Here is a 19,873-nt window from a genome sequence, read left to right as displayed (position 1 = left end):
TTCAACATGTTTACATGTGCAAAATTCAAAAATGTCTTAAAAAAGTCAAGCATAACAATTATGGATTTGCATGAGATTTTGTCAAATTGCTAGGTATTTGAAGAAGCATGACATTTTGCAAGGGCAATACAATCATTTTTAGCTTTTTATACCTATTTATATGTATTTTTATATTTCAATTTGACGCTTGATCTTCTTGATGACCCAAGAATGATGGATTCAACATAGTTCCTAGCCATTTTTACAGGACGTAACATCTAAAGTTCAGGGTCGCAACTACAAGTGTCAACAGGTCAGACCTCCACTAGAGTTTAGCAGGTACAGATATAGTGAGAGCTCTCACTAGGAGGTGTTTGGGTCTACACCTGAATTCGATTGATCTTCCATATGAAATCCATACTCAAGTCCCATGAGGATTATGTAAACCGGACTGATCCATACCCAGTAAAACAATATTTTCTATGTTATTTACATGGAAAAATTGATGCCCTTAATCCAGGTCAGACTTAAATTTGGCATGAAATTTTCATAAACAATACCTAGGTCCTTATGCTAACCAGACCTCATAGGTCCGACCCAAATTGTTAATCGGGTCCCTTTGTGTTACCAAACCTAGGCCCTACTAGATTTGGTACAATTTAGGACCAAGTGATATCCGACCCATTGACACCCATAATGAGGACTAGAGACCATGCCTCCATAAGAGAGGAAGCACGCTTTCAAAATAAATCTTGCTTCACGCTTCATAGTAGTTTTTAACACTTCCTTCCCGCGTGTTCGCTTCACACATTGCTTCCTATCTAGTTCGCTTCTTGAACACTATGCTCGAGTGGAACCGATTACTAAAACTGGATCTATTTTGGATCAACTATGATCCGATCCATATGAGGCCCGTGCCCTTCAGAGGTCTCTCTCGTTCTCTTCGCTTCTTCAGCAAACCCTAGGGCAACGGTCATGGCGGTTCTTCCCTCTCTCTGCGCTTGCACTCTTAGGGTTCATCTTCGACTCCCTTAAAAACCCTCAGTCCAGTGTCTCCTTCTTCGCCTTCGATCGAGCGACGATGCTATGCCGCTCTCCTGCGTGCTCATTCGCTCCAGAATCAGGGTTTTCGGCCTCGGGTTCGCGATTGGATCGAGACTCAACTCGAGGAGCAGGAGTTACTGCAGCTATGCCGTCGAGCAGTTCTCGGACGACGAGTATGAGTGTGATTTTGAGAATCAAAAGGTACGGGAGAATTTTGCGTTTTTCCTTCCTTGGAGGTATGACAAACTTTTCTCGATGTTTGAAGATTGCGATTTATATGTCTAGTAAGAAGTGTGGGTTTTGGGACGATATTGGCGGAGTAATTTCCCCGAAAATGGCTCTTTTGTGTGAGTATCGGGAAATTCCCAGCAAATACTGGAAAAGGAGAAAATTTTGATATTTGGAGAGAAACTTATAGCAGAAGATACAGAGAAACTATTGGAGTAATAATACAATGAAGTCACTGTGACAAATTGAATAATGGCTACAAAATGCAAACATTGGATTACATCCACTTAAATGTTTGAATTTTCTTACAGAATTGTTCACAATTACATAAATGCGAAAAACACTATGGGTTTTCAGTTGCGTGGATTTTGTTTGGATTCTCTGGAAAAAAATATTGATAGCATTCAGAATTTTTGGCAAATGCAAATAATGAATTGGTTGTTGAATTTGGGTGTAAATTATCTTGAATCACATTTTCGGTTTTATTAAAAAATGATATGTCTGAGACAATCATGAAAATGCTAAAATTGTATACATTATGTATCATAATATCTTCTGTTCTCTGTAAAAAGTTCACGAACTCCATCATCATAGTATTTTCAAAAAAAGTGGAGGATATATGATTTTTGTTGCGCATAAGATGTATGTGATCTTCGTGTGCAAAATCTAGTAAGAAGCCATGATATCTTTTGAGGACTGTGAAGAAAGGATATTTGTTTGGTTATGTGCACAAAACTTGACTCTCTCAAAAGTTTTGTTGAATGTAGGCGTCTTCTTCTGTGGCCAACATAGACGAGTGGAGATGGAAACTCAGCATGTTTTTACGGAACCAAGACGAACAGGAGATTATGTCGAGAGATAAAAGGGACAGACGAGACTATGAACAGATCTCCAATCTGGCAAAAAGGATGGGTCTCTACAGGTAAGGAAGATGCTTTACTTTTTTCACTCTTTTTACTTGAACAACATAGTCTCTGTTAAGACAACAATGCCTTGAGTGTAGCCTTGCAAGTACTGTGAAGTTACCAATGCACCGTGGCATAGAAGCAAGATTGTGAATTTTCACAGGAGATAGACTAGTACGGTGTTGTATCATGTTATCTCTCACTTCTGCTGATGTTGGTTATGGCAACAGACACTACATAACAGTGTCGTCCAGGAAAAGTTGCAATTCATGGTTGTTCTTATGGTTGGGGCTGCTCTGAAGCATCTGTTCCGCTCACAAAATGGGTTGTCTAATTTGGTATACAGGGACAATGCTCATTTGCATCCATCTCACTGATAGGTGGTTCTGACATATAACTTTGTATAGGGGAGGCAGCACTCATTTTCATCCATCACAGTGATAGGTGGTTCTGAGCATGACAATAATCATGTGTCTGCTGCGTTGGTATAACGCATGTAACTAGACCCCTCTTGACTAGCTGTCTTAATCTTCCAAAGTGGTATATTATTTTAGTGCTGGATGTCTTTGGAAGGTGAACAATGCGTTGTAGAGAACACTTTTCATCTTGTTTTTAATTTTCATTTACTGTAGTTGAAATAGGACAGTTCTACATCAGTCATGATAGAATAAAATTATTCTAAAACAAGGGAACCTATTGTTAAAATACATGTAATTCATATATATATATATATATATATATATTTATATATATGTAATACCCGATAGGGGTATTTTAGTCATTTCACAAGTACCCGATAGGGGTACTTGTTTTTCCTCTTTTATTTTCCCTTTTATTTTTTGTAAAACATATTTTTTATTTTTATGTTTTTTTGCTCACACAAAAGGGGCCCCACCATGTAGTCGATGGGGCTCCCAACGGTCACATTTGTGACCGTTGGGGGCTCCCAACGACTACATGGGGAGCCCCTAGGTGGCTCTCCTTTTAAGGCCTCTTGGCCATTCTCCCTCTCCCTCTCTTGTGTATAAATAGGGGTGAACCCCTCTTGTATTCTTCACTCTTGAGAGCTCTCTCTCTTTCAATAAGAGACATTTATATTTTTATGTTGTGTTGTCTCTTGTGGGTTTGGGTATTAGCCCTTTTTGTTTGCTCATTAGTGGATGTTGTAAGTACTTAGTGCACTCTTTGCTTTTCCGCATATTTCATTACATAGTATCAAAGCCTTGTGTATGCTCTTCTTCTTAATATAGCTAGTTGTGTAGCTATATTTTTTTCGTGTTGTATCTCTCTTCTTTTATCCTCTTGTGAGTGATTATTATGGAAGGAGAACAAAAGATTGATCTCTCCTTCAAGCTCAATGGCTCCAACTACATGATGTGGGCCGCCGCCATGGAAAACAACCTCAAAGGGAAAAAGCTTTGGGGATACGTTATGGGCACCATTCCGGAACCACAACTCCAACTAACTAAGATGAAAGGTGATCAAGAAAAAGCTCTTGAAGGAGATGCCCGCATGAAGGCCATTGAAGATCACCAATCTAAAATAGAAGATTGAGAAAGTAAGCATGCCAAGATTCTTGCTTGGTTCATGAACAATGTGGAGCTCAAGATTTGCGCCAACATTGCCAAATTTCGGATGGCAAATGAAGCATGGTTCTTCATGAAAGGTATGTTTACCCAAAAAGACCTTGCTCGTCAATTCTTTCTTCAAGAAAAAATCCGGACTATCAAGCAAGGAGAAATGAGTGTTAGGGACTACTTTAGCACTCTTGGCTCTCTATGGGATGAGCTATCTTTACTAGAACCAAAATGGGTTTCTAGTATAGATGTGGAGTTAAGGAGAGAACAAATGGAAAAAAAACACTTTTTCCAATTTTTACATGGGCTTAGGCCCGAATATGAACAAGTTAGATCCTCCCTCCTACATAGATCAAAGCCTCTTCCCTTGGAAGATGCCATAGCCGAAATATGCCAAGAAGAAACCCGTCTTGACATGATTAAAGGAGGAGATGATGTCTTGGCCGTATCAAAACCCGGCAACCATATGAAAACTTACAAACCTCCACATTTTGGAAGACAAAATAACTATAATGGCAACTATAGAAAAGCCATTTGCCATCATTGTCAAGAACCGGGTCATATAAGACCTAATTGCCCTAAGTTGAATGAAGCACCAAAAAATAAGGTTGCTTCCGTTGAAGAAGCTACTCAAAAGAAAGAGGAAACAATCAAAGGAAATGACTCTTTTTCTCTTGCTCAACTATCGGAAGCACTACAAACTCTACTCAAGATTCCATCAACTTCGGGTGCCGCCGTAGCTTCCTCCTCTCCTCCAGGTATGTCGTCTTGGATCCTTGACTCTGGAGCTTCCTTTCATATGACCCCCTTGAAAATGAGCTTTCCGATTTATGTAATAATTATAAAAACTCCTATGTTTCAACTGCCGATGGTACATCCTTACAAGTAAAAAGTTTTGGAACCTTAAACTTTTCAAAAGATTTCTTTGTGCCAAACGTGAGAGTTGTACCTCAACTTAATTTAAATCTCCTCTCTGTTGCTCAAATATGTGATCATGGATGTAAAATCTCCTTCTCAACTAAGGATTGCTCTATACAGGATCTCCGGTCCGGGAAGCTGATTGGGCAAGGCCATAGGAGGGGAGATCTCTATTACATGAGCAACTTGAAACTCCCCACTAACTCTTTTTGTAACCATGTCCAAGATAAAAATATTGATATTTGGCATCAAAGACTTGGACACCCAAGTTTCTCAAAAATGTACTCCTTTCCATTTGGAAAGAAATTTTGTAATGAGAAACATTTTGTTTGCAAGAATTGTATTTTTGGCAAAATGAAATCTACTCCTTTTCCAAACCGAAGTTTTGTGTCCAAAAGACCTTTTGAGTTAGTCCATTCGGATGTTTGGGGTCCTTCCCTCGTCATGTCTAAAGGAGGGTACTCCTATTACGTCACTTTCATCGATGACTACACTAGGTATGTATGGCTCTACTTTCTCAATTTAAAATCCGAAGTCTTTGATTTTTTCAAAAAATTTCATATGATAGTTAAAAATCAATTTTCAAGTAATATCTCTACTCTTAGATCCGATTCGGGTGGAGAATATTTATCAAATGAATTTCAAAACTATTTAGAAGTAAATGGAATTTGTCATCAAAGATCGTGTCCTAGGACTCCTCAACAAAACGGCTTGGCCGAAAGAAAGCATAGACACATCATGGAAACCACTAGGACACTCTTTATTTTCAAAGAAATTCCAAAGAATTTTTGGGCCGAAGCGGCCTTAACCTCAACTTACTTAATAAATAGAATGATATCTTCATCCTTACAAAATACATCTCCATACGAAAAACTATTTGAAAGAACACCCGAGTTCAATAGATTAAGAGTTTTTGGATGTAAATGTTTTGTCCTTACTCATAAACGGGACAAATTATCTCCTAAAGCTATTGAATGCATTTTCTTGGGTTATGGAGAAAATCAAAAGGGTTTTAGATGTTTTGACTTGAAAAATAACAAACTCTATGTATCCAAAGATGTAACATTTTTGGAAAATGAAAATGGTTTTGTGAAAACTAAAGATATTGATAAAAGTGAATATACTTTTTTGTTTGATCTTCTATCTCAAGAAGATGAGACTCCTCAAGAAGAGGAAATCTCTAATGAGTCTTTGAATGACCTAGAGGAAATTCCTCTTGATAATGTTATAGATGAAGATAATAGACCAATCCAAACATATGTTAGTCGTGGTCAACAAACTCAGATGAGCGCCTTAGAAAAATACTCTCAAGGATCCAACATAGAAGAAACCTCTTTAAGGAGATCCAGTCGGATCTCCAATCCTCCTAATAGGTTTGTTTCCTATGAGTCCCTAACTCCAAGATATAGAGCATGTCTAATTGCGTTGCATTCATTTCATGAACCCTCACACTATAATGAGGCCAAAGATATTCCCCAATGGGTTGAAGCCATGAACTTAGAGCTTAGTGCCCTTGAAAAAGCAAAAACTTGGGAAATAACTTCGTTACCCACTGGAAAGAAATCAATAGGATGTAGATGGGTCTTCAAAATTAAAACCAAGAGTGATGGTTCATTAGAACATTATAAAGCACAATTAGTTGCTAAAGGATATGCTCAGGAATATAATTTAGATTATGAAGAAACCTTCACACCTGTTGCTAGAATGACTAGTGTTAGGACTCTTATTGCTATTGCGTCAGTGAAAAAATGGCCTATCTATCAACTCGATGTTAAGAATGCATTTTTAAATGGCGAATTAAACGAAGAAGTTTACATGGATCCCCCACCAGGAGTATGTATTGGTAAAAATAAGATTCTCAAACTTAAAAAGGCATTATATGGTTTAAAAGTGGAATGACAAGTTTGGCATGATAGATTTAGTAATGTAATGACAAGTTTGAATTTTCGTTCATGTTATACTGACACTGCTTTGTTTGTGAAAAGTGCAGGGTCTTCAGTAGTTATTTTACTACTTTATGTTGATGATATGATCATCACAGGAAGTGATGAGCAATGCATTAATGATATTAAAAAGGTTTTGAAAGAAAATTTTGATATGTCTGACCTTGGTTTCTTAAGATATTTTTTAGGAATTGAAGTTGCGTACTCTCCTCGAGGGTACATTCTCTCTCAGATGAAACTTGCTGCTGACATCTGTTCCAAATCTGGTATCTCCGATGATAAGAAGACAGAAACCCCAGAAGTCATCAATGCAAAATTAAGGTTGGAAGATGGAACACCTCTCGAGGATCCTACTCTCTACCGGCAACTTGTTGGGTCTCTAACCTACTTATCTATCACACGGCCAGACATTGCTCATGCCGTCCACTCTGTCAGTCAGTTTCAACATGCACCTACAACCGTGCACATGAGTGCAGTCTTAAGGATCGTCAGATACATCAAAAATACAATAACTAAGGGAGTTTTTCTTTCCTCTGCCTCGTCACTTGATTTAATTGCGTATACTGATGCAGATTGGGGAGGAAATCCCAATGACCGAGTCTCAACTACCGGATTTTGTGTTTTCTTAGGTGACTTTATGATTTCTTGGAGATGCAAGAAACAACACAAAGTATCCTTGTCATCGACGGAAGCAGAATATCGTGCTATGGCCACTACAACCATGGAACTTGTGTGGCTAAGAAGCCTCCTCAGTGATATGGGCATTGTCATCTCTACTCCTTCGAAGATGTGTTGCGACAACAAAAGCGCAATCTATATTGCAAGCAATCACACCTTCCATGAGCGTACTAAGCATATTGAGATGGACTGCCATTACGTTCGTGATGAATACCTAAGAGGAACCATAGCACTACCTTACGTCACATCAGAATACCAGTTGGCGGACTTCTTCACTAAGGCTCTTGCGGCTCCTCGGTTTTTGTTTCTCCTTAACAAGCTTTCGGTTATATCCCCGTAAAGCTTGAGGGAGGGTGTTAAAATACATGTAATTCATATATATATATATATATATATATATATGTAATACCCGATAGGGGTATTTTAGTCATTTCACAAGTACCCGATAGGGGTACTTGTTTTTCCTCTTTTATTTTCCCATTTATTTTTTGTAAAACATATTTTTTATTTTTATGTTTTTTTGCTCACACAAAAGGGGCCCCACCATGTAGTCGATGGGGCTCCCAACGGTCACATTTGTGACCGTTGGGGGCTCCCAACGACTACATGGGGAGCCCCTAGGTGGCTCTCCTTTTAAGGCCTCTTGGCCATTCTCCCTCTCCCTCTCTTGTGTATAAATAGGGGTGAACCCCTCTTGTATTCTTCACTCTTGAGAGCTCTCTCTCTTTCAATAAGAGACATTTATATTTTTATGTTGTGTTGTCTCTTGTGGGTTTGGGTATTAGCCCTTTTTGTTTGCTCATTAGTGGATGCTGTAAGTGATTAGTGCACTCTTTGCTTTTCCGCATATTTCATTACACCTATGGTTCTTGATTTTCCAGTTCCTAGGAGAATCATATCTATTTCTCAAGCCACATTGCTCTGAAAAGTTAATGCTAGAATATAAGGGATTGATAGTAATTTATCCCTTCAAATTTTCATGTATTTTTTCATTTACTAGTTTTAGTGTTTGTGCAGTGAACAGTATGGAAAGGTGGTAGTTGCAAGTAAGGTTCCCTTGCCTAATTATAGGCCTGACCTGGATGAGAAGAGACCACAAAGAGAGGTAATGATATACCATTTGATACCTAACTACTGGTCAAGGCAATGAGTAGTTTAATTTTAATATTTCAACTCTTTTCTCAGGTTGTAATTCCGCTTAGCTTGCAGAGGAGAGTAGAGGGTTTGCTTCAGGAACACATTGACAGGATGCAGTTCCCTTTAGGTATTTGTGGTGGTAATGCAGATAAAGTTGAAACTGTAACCGAAAAATTTGAAGAAGATGTTTCACCTGAAGAGAATGAAGACCCTATGCTGGATGCGTCAATTATGGAAAAAATATTGCAGAGAAGAAGTGTGAGAATGCGCAACCTTCAAAGATCGTGGCAGGTTTAGAATGACTCCATTTGCAATACTGGTTGACATAACTAATGGATATACATGTCCCTCTAACTTCACAAATTTCCATTCTATAGGAATCACCTGAGGGCATGAAGATGCTGGCTTTCAGGAAATCTCTTCCTGCTTACAAGGATAAAGAAAGATTACTCTCTGCCATTGCACGTAATCAGGTTTTTTTTAGCCATGATCCTTACCTAACAGGATGTTTTCAGCCGAGTATGTTATGTTGTTTCAGAATTTTTGCAAGAACGCTGAGTTGAGGATAACAGTGTGACATGCTTAATACTATAACACGTGTTCTATATAATTTTGGCTGACTGAAAGTCTGAAACTGCAAAAGAGTACTAAAGAATTCTATGAAATGGAACCCATATTCTGCTGCATCTGGTGATTTTCTTCTAGTCTGCACAATAGAATGTGATCTAGTTCCACGTTCTTGATTGTAAGCCTATTGTGTCAAAACCATTTGATTGAAGTTCTTCTTCAACATGGAGTCTGTTTTGTAAGCCCATCACATGCTTGCGTTTAAAAACTTCTGTTGTTCTGTATGTGTGGAAGACATTCCCATCTTCTCAAGAATATCCACATTATAAATAAGGTGTGTTCCCTGGATATGTTATGTTTGAGATCCACATGAAAATTACCCTAAATTTGATAGTTACACAAGTTTATGGGAATAGATAGTTCCTCTTATTCAGCATGTCCAGCACATGTATTCAGCAAGGCTTCATGAGGCTGAACTTGCTCCTTTAATTCTTTTCTCTTCTTGCAATGCTAGCTAGCTTACATGATGTCACTTTTACTGGTATGAGTCTTTGAGATTTGATCACACTGTCAGCTGACATTATGCTTTACTGTCTTTTGATGATGAATGAATGGGAACTCTTTGAAGAGTTGGTACTCAAGTCTGAGATTTGATCATATGGTCAGCGCAGGTTGTGCTATCTTTTGGTGATGAATGAGTGGAGACTCTTTATGATGTAGATTGCGACAATATTTATTGGACGTTTATCTCCAAACTCACTATGACTTTATAATTAAAGTCTGGATTGTAACTTACCTGGTTTTCTGGATATATACTTTTGTTTTATGAAGTAAATATCATATATAATCTCTGTTATATTCATTATGGGTGATATGTTGTTGGAAGTGTGAGCATTAGAAGAAGCTTCAATAGATCAAAGTTCTTTATTATATGCACAATGAATTGCATTTTTTGACTGTGAATCTGCGCTGTTTCCAATTGCAGGTTATTGTGATTTCTGGAGAGACTGGGTGTGGAAAAACAACTCAACTTCCTCAATACATTCTAGAATCTGAGGTTGAATCAGGTCGGGGAGCATTCTGTAGCATTATCTGCACACAACCTCGAAGAATATCTGCCATGGCAGTTGCAGAAAGAGTTGCTACAGAAAGAGGGGAGCGGCTGGGAGAATCTGTAAGCACATTTATGAAAATTCCTTATTTTCATATTTTTTCTAATAATCTATTTGCTTCTTTATAAACAGATTTTTTTTTCATATGGTTGCTCTTTCTTTAAAGAAAAAAAAGTTTTTCTTTTTTGGGGTTCTGTGGAGCATAGCATTCTGGTTTGGAACTTTGGACACATACTAAAGCTTTTGTGATAGATTGGTTATAAAGTTCGATTGGAGGGGATGAAAGGAAAAAACACACACCTGCTTTTTTGTACCAGTGGTATTTTGCTGAGGCGCTTGCTGGTCGATCATAATCTGAATGGCATCACACATGTCTTTGTGGATGAAATCCATGAGCGAGGAATGAATGAAGGTTTGTTCAAATTCTGATGGTTCTTTGAGACGTGACATCCCAAATACTTGTGGTTTTCTTTCTTTTTTTTTCAGATTTCTTGCTGATTGTGCTGAAGGATCTTCTTCCACGCCGGAGGGACTTGAGATTGATCTTAATGAGTGCGACTCTTAATGCGGAGCTATTCTCAAGTTACTTTCATGGAGCGCCGATGATTCACATTCCTGTAAGCTGATACTGCCGAAAAATCTTTTTGTTTTGTAAAGGTCTATAGCTGGATTATTTTTTAAGCACAAAAAGTTACAAAGGGGGATTAGTAATTTCTCAGGTCCCAATACCTAACTAATAAACAAAGTTAAATACATGAATTTACGTGGCTGAAATATTGATGTGTGCACTTTGATTAAAAAATAATCTTGTTTATTTTCTCAACCTACAATTTGCTTTCCTAGGCTTCGCTTTTTTTTTCCTGAAAGCACAATACACTAGCTCATTCAACAGCCTAACATGCCATATGAAGAGTCAAATCTCAATGTGAAGAATGCAGTGTTGAAATGCTCTAATAAACATAAATCCTCATATAGCGAACATGGTCCTTGTGTCTTCTTTCCCTTACCAACCAATAGGAAGCCTTTTCAGGATTTCTTGGTTAGATCTACCATAAAAGTCAACTATTGGATTGAAAGGTTTGGACGGCAAATCAAGTACTTCTGTACATGTCTGGGTACATTTGAAGTCTCCATAGTTAGCTCTATATTTTTTGGGTCAAAAATAGCATGGAGGATGCACTAATGTTGCATGTTGGATTGATATTCCCGTTCATTTTCGCTCTTAGGGCATGTTCACAATGCCCTGTGATTATTGGATACTGTGATTCTAAATCACAATCACTATACTTTCTCAAGGTTAGTGGAACATGAAATAGTGAAAGTTGTGATTGTGATTGCCAGTTGTGGTTGTTTTTGCCTTGAATCTTATGAAAGTTGATCATAAGGTTGACCTTGTGATTCACAATCACAGCTTCTACTTTCTCAGCTTCTACTTTCTCACCTGTGACCAAAGCAAACATGCCCTTCTAATTTTTCTCTCAAGAAAAAGATAAACTTTTAGAGTTCTGGTTCATTGGAAGGGTGTTTGGTGATATTCATGCTTCTTCCCTTGACTGAATCCAAAGATGATGGGCGAGTGGAGGCTACCAGTGGCATCGGGCATGGTTGAGTTGATGTCCTGGAGGACCTAGACTGGATTCGTTGAGGCTTAGGCTTAGTTCTTGGCCCAAGAATCAAGCTTGACAGACCTAGGCCTTGGTTCAAACTTCAACCTACAGAGATGAGAGAACTATGCTGGGTTTTGGTCTTGCTCATTGCGCCCATTGGGATTTTATGTCCTTACATTCATTATCGTATATATTGAATAAATATCATATATGTGGTAAGGACAATATGTACATTTGTCTTGTAAAACAGAATGCCTTGCCACATCACTGAAAATATTTGCTCTTAAGTAACACTGCAAAGCGTAGAATTAGAGGGAAAAGGGCTGATTTCTTTTCTTATGCTTGCAAATGTGAAAACACTTTCTCTTTTTCTATCCTTTGGGGTCTTTATTTTCTAATTCTCATTTTATCTGCTCAGCCAGACATGATTGGGCCTACACTAGGAAAGACCTGTACTAGACCGGGCCCTGGCCTGGCTCTTTAAAGATTGACCCAAGCCAAGCCATGTCAGGCTTGACCTTGATTTTCTTTCAGGTCTATTGAGCCATTGAGAACCTAGCTCAAGCCCAGCCCCTGTGCATCCTTAGCAGAGTCTTTGTCATTTGCTTTTTGCTGTCAAAGTGTATATCTGTTGTACTCCAGAACATTTATGGTGAGGCTCAACAGGTCAAGTCATTCAGCACTAACCAGCAGCCTTGCAAATTTTTTCCATCACTCAAGCAAAATGCCAATCCATTGGGATTGACCTTGAATTATTTGGACTAACTTCTGGGAACTGGATAATTCTGAAATTTTCATGTTTTATTATGCAGGGTTTTACCTATCCTGTAAAGACACATTTTTTGGAAGATGTATTAGAGAAAACTGGGTACAGGCTGACTTCATTTAACCAAGTTGATGATTATGGCCAAGATAAGTTGTGGAAAACACAGAAGCAGCTATTGACACGGAGGAAGAAAACTCATCTTAGTTCACTAGCTGAGGTATTTCTAGTTCTGCAAGTTTTACAGGAAATGTCATGGTCATCTCTATGATTTGACTCTTTTTTGATGTCTGAAATGCAGGATGCTTTTTCAAAGGCTAGTTTTGAAAATTATAGTTCAAGAACACGGGACTCATTAGCTTCTTGGACTCCGGATTGTATTGGATTCAATCTCATTGAGGCTGTTCTCTGTCATATATGCAGAAAGGAAAGACCTGGGGCTGTTTTAGTGTTTATGACTGGATGGGATGATATCAATTCTTTGAGGGATCAGCTGAAAGCTCATCCTTTATTAGGAGATCCAAACAGGGTTCTTCTACTCACATGCCATGGTTCAATGACTACTTCGGAGCAGGTAGCTGAAAATTGTACATCTGTTCTGTTTTTTGTGCTTTATTTTCTTTTCTTTCTTTTTTTCCCGCACCTTGAATAAACCTTGTCTTCCATTAGAAATTATAACATCCCCTATTATGGTTTCTTTCTTTTGCTACTTCCATTATGTTATTTTTCTGCTCAAGCTATTTCTGTCTCAGATCTGCCTTTTATCTGTTTGAATTTCTTCATAAAGGATGAAATTAGGCTATCGGGTTTGTAAGTGGATACTGCTTGTTTGTGTCATATCTTGGTTGCAGAACTTGCATGCTGTTCATTGCTTTCTTGTTTCAATCCAACACAAATAGCCTGAAAAAGATTCATAAAGAGCAGGGTGATTATTCTGCTTCCTTCACTTCTCCCTGCTTGACACTTGGTGGCCTGTGGTGGCTATTGTTTCGAGATTGGCCGCAAGTGCCGCTCTTTCTAGTTTTAGGGAGATTTTATCAAGGAAACTATTTATTAAGAAAATATATTATATTAGCATAGAACATTTTGTTGTTATGTTGAGGTGTATTTTTTTGCATTTGATAGTCCTTATTGATGTCTAAATGCAGAGAGTCATCTTTGAGAAACCTCCATCTAATATACGTAAGATAGTTCTGGCTACAAACATGGCAGAGGCAAGCATAACTATCAATGATATTGTTTTCGTAATTGATTGTGGAAAAGCGAAAGAGACCTCTTATGATGCTTTAAACAATACTCCCTGTTTGCTGCCTTCCTGGATATCTAAAGCTTCAGCACGTCAGGTAAGATCAGTGCTAGCTGTTTGCTAAAACTTTACAAGTTGTCCTATAATTATTTATTTCACTGCAAACAGAGTCGGATTTTATATGGGGTACATGCCTGTAAAGCAATCTATTCAATGACTGATAACAGAAGTCCATTACCCTTCAGATAACATTTTTGTAATTTTACTTCAGGTTTTACTGATATTATGTTTGTGGATTTTTTTTATGGTAAACAGAGAAGGGGTAGAGCTGGTCGTGTTCAACCAGGAGAATGCTACCATTTATATCCAAGATGTGTATATGATGCATTTGCAGAATATCAACTCCCAGAGCTTCTCAGAACTCCTTTAAATTCTCTTTGCTTGCAAATAAAAAGTTTGCAGGTCGGGAGTATAGCTGAGTTCTTGTCAGCTGCTTTACAGCCTCCAGAGCCACTTACTGTGAGTTTTCTTGATTATTTCATTCACGTTTGGAATTGAGAAAGTTTTTTTCCGCTGTTTTCACCAATCCTTTCAGTAAAGACTCCTGTCTTTGAAATATAAGCCAGCAAGCAGTTTACTTTGGTTACTGGAAGCTTCAAACATTAAATTTGTGAATTCTACATTTTCAATCTATCCTTTTGTGAGTACTTAATTGCTCATTACAGATTCTTATTCATCCTAAAAAACATCACATTTTAAATATTAAATTTGATAATATGTATTGTGAATCTTTGTTTCCATGATTCATGCTATTCACCAAGAAAATAACTGCCTAGTTTCATTCAGGTCCAAAATGCAATTGATTTTTTGAAGATGATTGGAGCTCTGGATGTGAAAGAGAACTTAACAAATCTTGGTGAGTTTTAATTATTAATTGGTTTCCACCAAGTGCTATTGTTTTCAAATCCAATAAGTTTTTGGATGCTTGGATGTTTTACTTTTACTTTTATACTTGAAAGGGCGGTATTTATCAATGCTTCCTGTTGATCCAAAGCTTGGCAAGATGCTTATAATGGGTGCTGTATTCCGATGTCTTGATCCTATTCTTACTATTGTTTCTGGATTGAGCATGAGGGATCCATTTTTGTTACCTCAAGACAAGAAGGAGGTGAGTCTGTTTGGTTTCGAACTTAAGTTTTAGAATTCTGATCTTTTATTAGTTTCTTTGTCTTGTTTCTCTGATAGACTTGAAAAATATGCCCTTGATTCTTCATGTTAATGGTTGTTTCTCATTTTAGACAAGCATAATTGAGAAGTCAGGCGCTGATTAGTGTAGTGAACTGGTTGGGTGTGATTCTTGCACGATATTAGTGTTTCTTTGATTTTCATGGTTGGTGGCATCATTTAATTAAGCTATGTCACCTGTGTACGAGTGCGGGTACAGAGCGTACAACACGACAATTCAAAAAAATATGGGTACGGGGACACAGCTATATATATATTAAATATCACATAAATATAAAATAAATTCAAAATAAACTTAATATAATCTAAATATATATGCTATATCTAAAATATATATTATATACTGAAAATATAAAGTTATAAACTGAAAATAGAATTATAAATTCTAAATTAAATACAATCGACACTGGTATGGAGGGCAAAATGGAGTGTCGGGTACCATGGTAATTAAGTTTACAGCTATTATGTCATGTTTATGCTGACTAACTTCTGGTTGGTGCTTTGATGAACAAGAGAAACATTAATGTGATTTGACACTTCCTTTGCAAACTAAATTAGCTCATTAACCTGTTGACAGGAAAATAAATATAGCAACAAAGAAAAGGTAGTAAGGAAGTCAATCTTGCAATGGCTGTGTGAATTTCTACATAGTATTCTTGTTGCTCCTCCCAAAATCTTTTAGATGCTTGTGTCTTAGTTACAGCAATTTATTGGAAAACTGAATTTTAAAATATTCTTTGAATCTATATTGCAAAAGACAATGTCCAATTTCAAAAGAGAAAATAAAGAAAAAGCAAGTATTTGTAATTGTCCACTTTTGAGTTGCTTCTGAGATCATGGATTCTTATGGTTGCTCATTTCTCAGTTTCCAATTCTTGTCTTGCATTTTTAGCACCAATTGGAAGTAGATTGTATTGATGGACAATATATGCAGCTTTTGCTTCTAGTTGTCTATGATGTATGATTCTCATATAATTTCACATCCAAGAGTACATTGTTAAGATGACCTTGGTTTTCTACTATCATCTTCAAAAGGGCTAACTATCATCCTCTACGTATACAACTGATAAGAACAAGTAGTGACATATTCTGGTTTCCTTTGTTTAGCTAGCAGGAACAGCAAAAGCTAGATTCTCTGCAAAAGACTACAGTGATCATATGGCTCTTGTTCGTGCTTATGAGGGGTGGAAAGATGCAGACAGAGAAGGTTCAGCTTATGAATATTGTTGGAGGAATTTTTTGTCACCTCAGACATTTCAGGCCATCCATTCTCTTCGAAAGCAATTTAATTTTATTTTAAAGGAAGCTGGGTTATTAGATGGCGATGCTAACATCTGTAACAGTTCAAGTCATAACCAGTCGCTAGTTCGTGCCATCATCTGTTCTGGCCTGTTTCCTGGCATAGTATCTGTTGTGGTAAGGGAGTTATCTCGTTAATCTGCGAATATGTTGATTATCAAAGTTGTCTTATTTATTCATTGCTGTGTTGGAATCCTTACCTGCAGCACAGAGAAAAGTCCATGTCATTCAAGACAATGGATGATGGTCAAGTTCTACTTTATGCTGTGAGTATCACGAGACCACTATGAGGCAGCAACATTTATAATGGCCCTTGTGCTAGTTTGAAATTGAAACGTTGAAATGGTTATTTCTGAATGCTTGCTAACAAGCAGTATATCAATATTTCAGAACTCTGTAAATTCCAGATATCAAACAATCCCATACCCGTGGCTGGTTTTCAGTGAGAAAGTTAAGGTCAATGCTGTGTTTATACGTGATTCTACTGGGATTTCTGACTCTATATTGATCCTTTTTGGTGGAATTCTTGCTCGTGGAGCCATGGTAAAACTATATTACCATGTTTTATCAGCATTATCATTTTTTTACCCTGTTTTGAACTGGACGTAAATGGTATGATTTATATGCAGGCTGGACACCTGAAAATGTTGGAAGGCTATATTGATTTCTTCATGGAAACAAGTTTGACAGAATTGTATTGGAACCTGAAGGAGGAGTTGGATAAACTTATCCAAAGGAAGGTGAGCCTGAACCTTTCTGAAAAGTAACTTGGTCTTTGGCGCTTATTTGCGTCAGTAGTCAGGCTAAAGTCTGTGCATTGCTTCAGAATTCTTCTCTTAAAAATTGTGAAAAGAAAAACTTTTGTGACCACACCCCCCAACTTCTCTCCCTGATTTGTTTTGCAATTGCAGCTTCAAGATCCAACCATGGACATTCACAAAGTGGGGAAGTACCTTATGCTTGCTGTGGAAGAGTTGGTATCAGCTGATCAATGTGAAGGACGGTTTGTGTTTGGCCGTGAAATCAAGAAAACAAAGGTTTCCAGTGGCAATTCTAGCATCAAGGATCACACAAATCCTAAGATCTTAATTCAAACCCTCCTAATGAGAGCTGGGCATAGTCCCCCTAAATACAAAACTAAGCATCTCAAGACCAACGAATTCAGGGCTTTGGTGGAGTTCAAGGGAATGCAGTTTGTAGGAAAACCCAAGAGGAGCAAACAGCTTGCGGAGAAGGATGCTGCGATAGAGGCTTTGGGATGGTTGACGCAAACTTCTAATACCAGGAATGACGATGATGATGATTCACCACCTGATGTCACTGACAACATGCTCAAACTTCTCGGCAAGCGGAGGCGATCAAAGCGCCGATCAAGTTGAAAATATTTTGTACGAGGATGAAAATTTTGGTTGATGTTTGCTTCATCTGCAAAGATGCAGTTGGCTTACTACCATTGCCATCTTCAGCATAGAACTCCACAACCTTGTTTCTCATTCTAGCAATTCTGATACGTGTGGAGTGGTGATTTCAATACCACAGGGGCAATCTAGTTGGGCTAGTTACAATCACCAATATCTGAGATGGCTGTGGGACAAGGGATTGGAGGACTGTCATAAAGAGAATTGGTTTTTGGATTGACAGACGGGCATCCTGTATACGAGTATGTTATTGGGGAAATTTGAGTTAAGTAGTTAACAAAGAATCATTTCATTTTTCAGGCAGTCATGTCAGCATGGTTTCAGGCATGCCTAATCTGATGTATGTCTGCATGTAAACCCATGCCTAATCTGATGTATGTACATACATAAAGTGAAGGTGTTCGTGTCATTAACTGTGATGATTATTTATTATTTATAATGAATCAACTACAAAACGCTAGCTGTTTAATGCTGATAGGGATTCCTGCAAGAAGTTTATGCGAACTGTTACTAAATTTTTTGCAGTGTTCATCTGTGGTTCAACTTGTACATGAATGGAAGGTTTAATAAAAAATTTACAATGATAAATCCTTGGAAGGAATGGAGTTTAGGATGAATTTGGTCCATTGGTTAAAAGGGTTACAAAAATGGCTTATTATATGCGGAGGGTTACAAATTAATGTTGACCCGTTGTTCGGATCAGCCCAAGGGTGGTTGGCGTAGTGGGGCCTTGGCTGCTAGACATGCAGTCAAGGTTCGATTCTCATGGGCGTCGTTCCTCTGTGCAAGCCAATGCGTAGCATAGGCCCTGAGGGCAGGGGTCGTAGCCTCAGAGTTTTATGCTGCCGGCATGATGACCGTAGGTATGGCAGGCTGAGCCACTGCGACCAGGTCTTCATGCTGGGTGTGGTTTCTTCGGGTTATAAATCCAAAAAAATTTGTGGTTTGGTTCAGTTTTTTACTTGGGGTCTGTTTCAGATCAGAGGGATCTACTCAGTTAAAAAGACCCGAGGATCTGAAGTCCAACACCCAAAAAAACCCGAGGATCTGAAGTCTGGCACCCAACCCCCCCTTTCCAGGTAGATCTCAAATCCACTCCTCTCCTTTGTACTTCCGATCTGAGATCCAGTTTGACACGACTCAAATCTTGGCATGAGGTCTGCACCACATTAGCACACCCCTCGCTACTTCAGATTCAAACTTGGTGCGTGGGGAAGGGGCATTGATATAAAATTTTGGGTACTAAGAATGTTTATCAAGGATATGAATGTATGGGGTCTGTTGTATCTCTAATTGATCGTAGTAGTTATTTGGATCTAACCGTCCCTGCACTGGATGAGGATAAAAGTGTCGGAAAAACACAACATCGGTTTGATTTTTAGGAGTTACCATCGTCTCAATAATGTAAACATGTCAAGGAATTCAGAGGATCAAGCCATCCAAAAGAACTACAGGGCACGGTTGCAAACAACCATGAAGTGGGAAATTGACACCATAGTTAACAAAAGCTTCTAGACATACGGGGGAACTTGCTTCTTGGAAAATGAGGGGAGGATTTAGGAAACTAGTTTCCTAAATATGAAAAACTCATTTTCCTTTAGGCCCTGTTTAGAAACTAGCTGAGGTAGCTGGAGAGGGTAGTGGGGAATACCCAATGCCAAAGTCTTGTTGGATGGATGGAGTTATAGGAAATTGATGAAACTATGATGGTATTTGACATGTCCAGTTTCACACTTCACTTCTCACCCACACGTAGTTATCAAATACTATACAAAAAATGACTGTACTGTCCTTGTAAGATGAAGCGTTTTCGAAAATGCCTCACAAATTTTCAAACTTCTTTTGACGTACTCTCCATGATTTTCAACTTTTTAAGACATTTTTACCGTTTGCAAACCTTCATACATTCACATAAATAAATAAATTATATATATTAACCCGTAAAGTGTTTGATGATACGTCGGACGAAGCATCACCGTGTAATCAAATGGTGACAATTCATCTTTTTTTTGTGTGTGCTCACAAGATTTAGGGTGGTCTTGACTGCCGCTAAATCTCTGGGCAGAAAAATGAGAATTAGCCGCAGTTCAAAACCACCATTAACATTAAAAAAAAAGAAAGAACGGCAGCACTACGCCGCACGTTCAACCGAGTTTGAAGAAAAAAACATTTGAACACACGTGTTTTCTTATATATATATATATATA

At 38.1% G+C, this 19,873-nt stretch overlaps 1 protein-coding gene across 1 annotated transcript; it reads left to right on the top strand.

Moving 5' to 3' along the window:
• Positions 1 to 882: 882 nt before the first annotated feature.
• Positions 883 to 18,121, top strand: ABO6 (DEA(D/H)-box RNA helicase family protein). The gene is made up of 19 exons (XM_090018070.1): positions 883 to 1,224; positions 2,019 to 2,173; positions 8,290 to 8,377; positions 8,458 to 8,700; positions 8,787 to 8,882; positions 9,962 to 10,150; positions 10,341 to 10,500; positions 10,575 to 10,705; positions 12,508 to 12,678; positions 12,760 to 13,032; positions 13,607 to 13,801; positions 14,020 to 14,223; positions 14,551 to 14,620; positions 14,724 to 14,872; positions 16,057 to 16,365; positions 16,455 to 16,514; positions 16,639 to 16,791; positions 16,878 to 16,988; positions 17,160 to 18,121. Exons 1-19 carry the CDS (start codon positions 1,066 to 1,068, stop codon positions 17,625 to 17,627), a joined length of 3,384 nt encoding a protein of 1,127 aa, XP_089874196.1. The 5' UTR covers positions 883 to 1,065; the 3' UTR covers positions 17,628 to 18,121.
• Positions 18,122 to 19,873: the final 1,752 nt, after the last annotated feature.

Source organism: Nuphar pumila, chromosome 9 (genome assembly GCF_984573655.1).
Source record: "Nuphar pumila chromosome 9, dmNupPumi1.hap1.1, whole genome shotgun sequence".
Lineage (NCBI taxonomy): Eukaryota > Viridiplantae > Streptophyta > Magnoliopsida > Nymphaeales > Nymphaeaceae > Nuphar > Nuphar pumila.
The sequence above is the reverse complement of the archived record's forward strand: the minus strand, read 5'-3'. Positions and strand labels throughout refer to the sequence as shown.

What these genes read in the sequence shown, in the direction of transcription:
- ABO6 (XM_090018070.1), top strand. Translation starts at nt 1,066, where the DNA reads ATGCCGCTCTCCTGCGTGCTCATTCGCTCCAGAATCAGGGTTTTCGGC. An exon ending in CTGCCATTGCACGTAATCAG is followed by an intron (nt 8,883 to 9,961) that starts GTTTTTTTTAGC and finishes TTCCAATTGCAG; the next exon opens with GTTATTGTGATTTCTGGAGA. An exon ending in ATCTTAGTTCACTAGCTGAG is followed by an intron (nt 12,679 to 12,759) that starts GTATTTCTAGTT and finishes TCTGAAATGCAG; the next exon opens with GATGCTTTTTCAAAGGCTAG.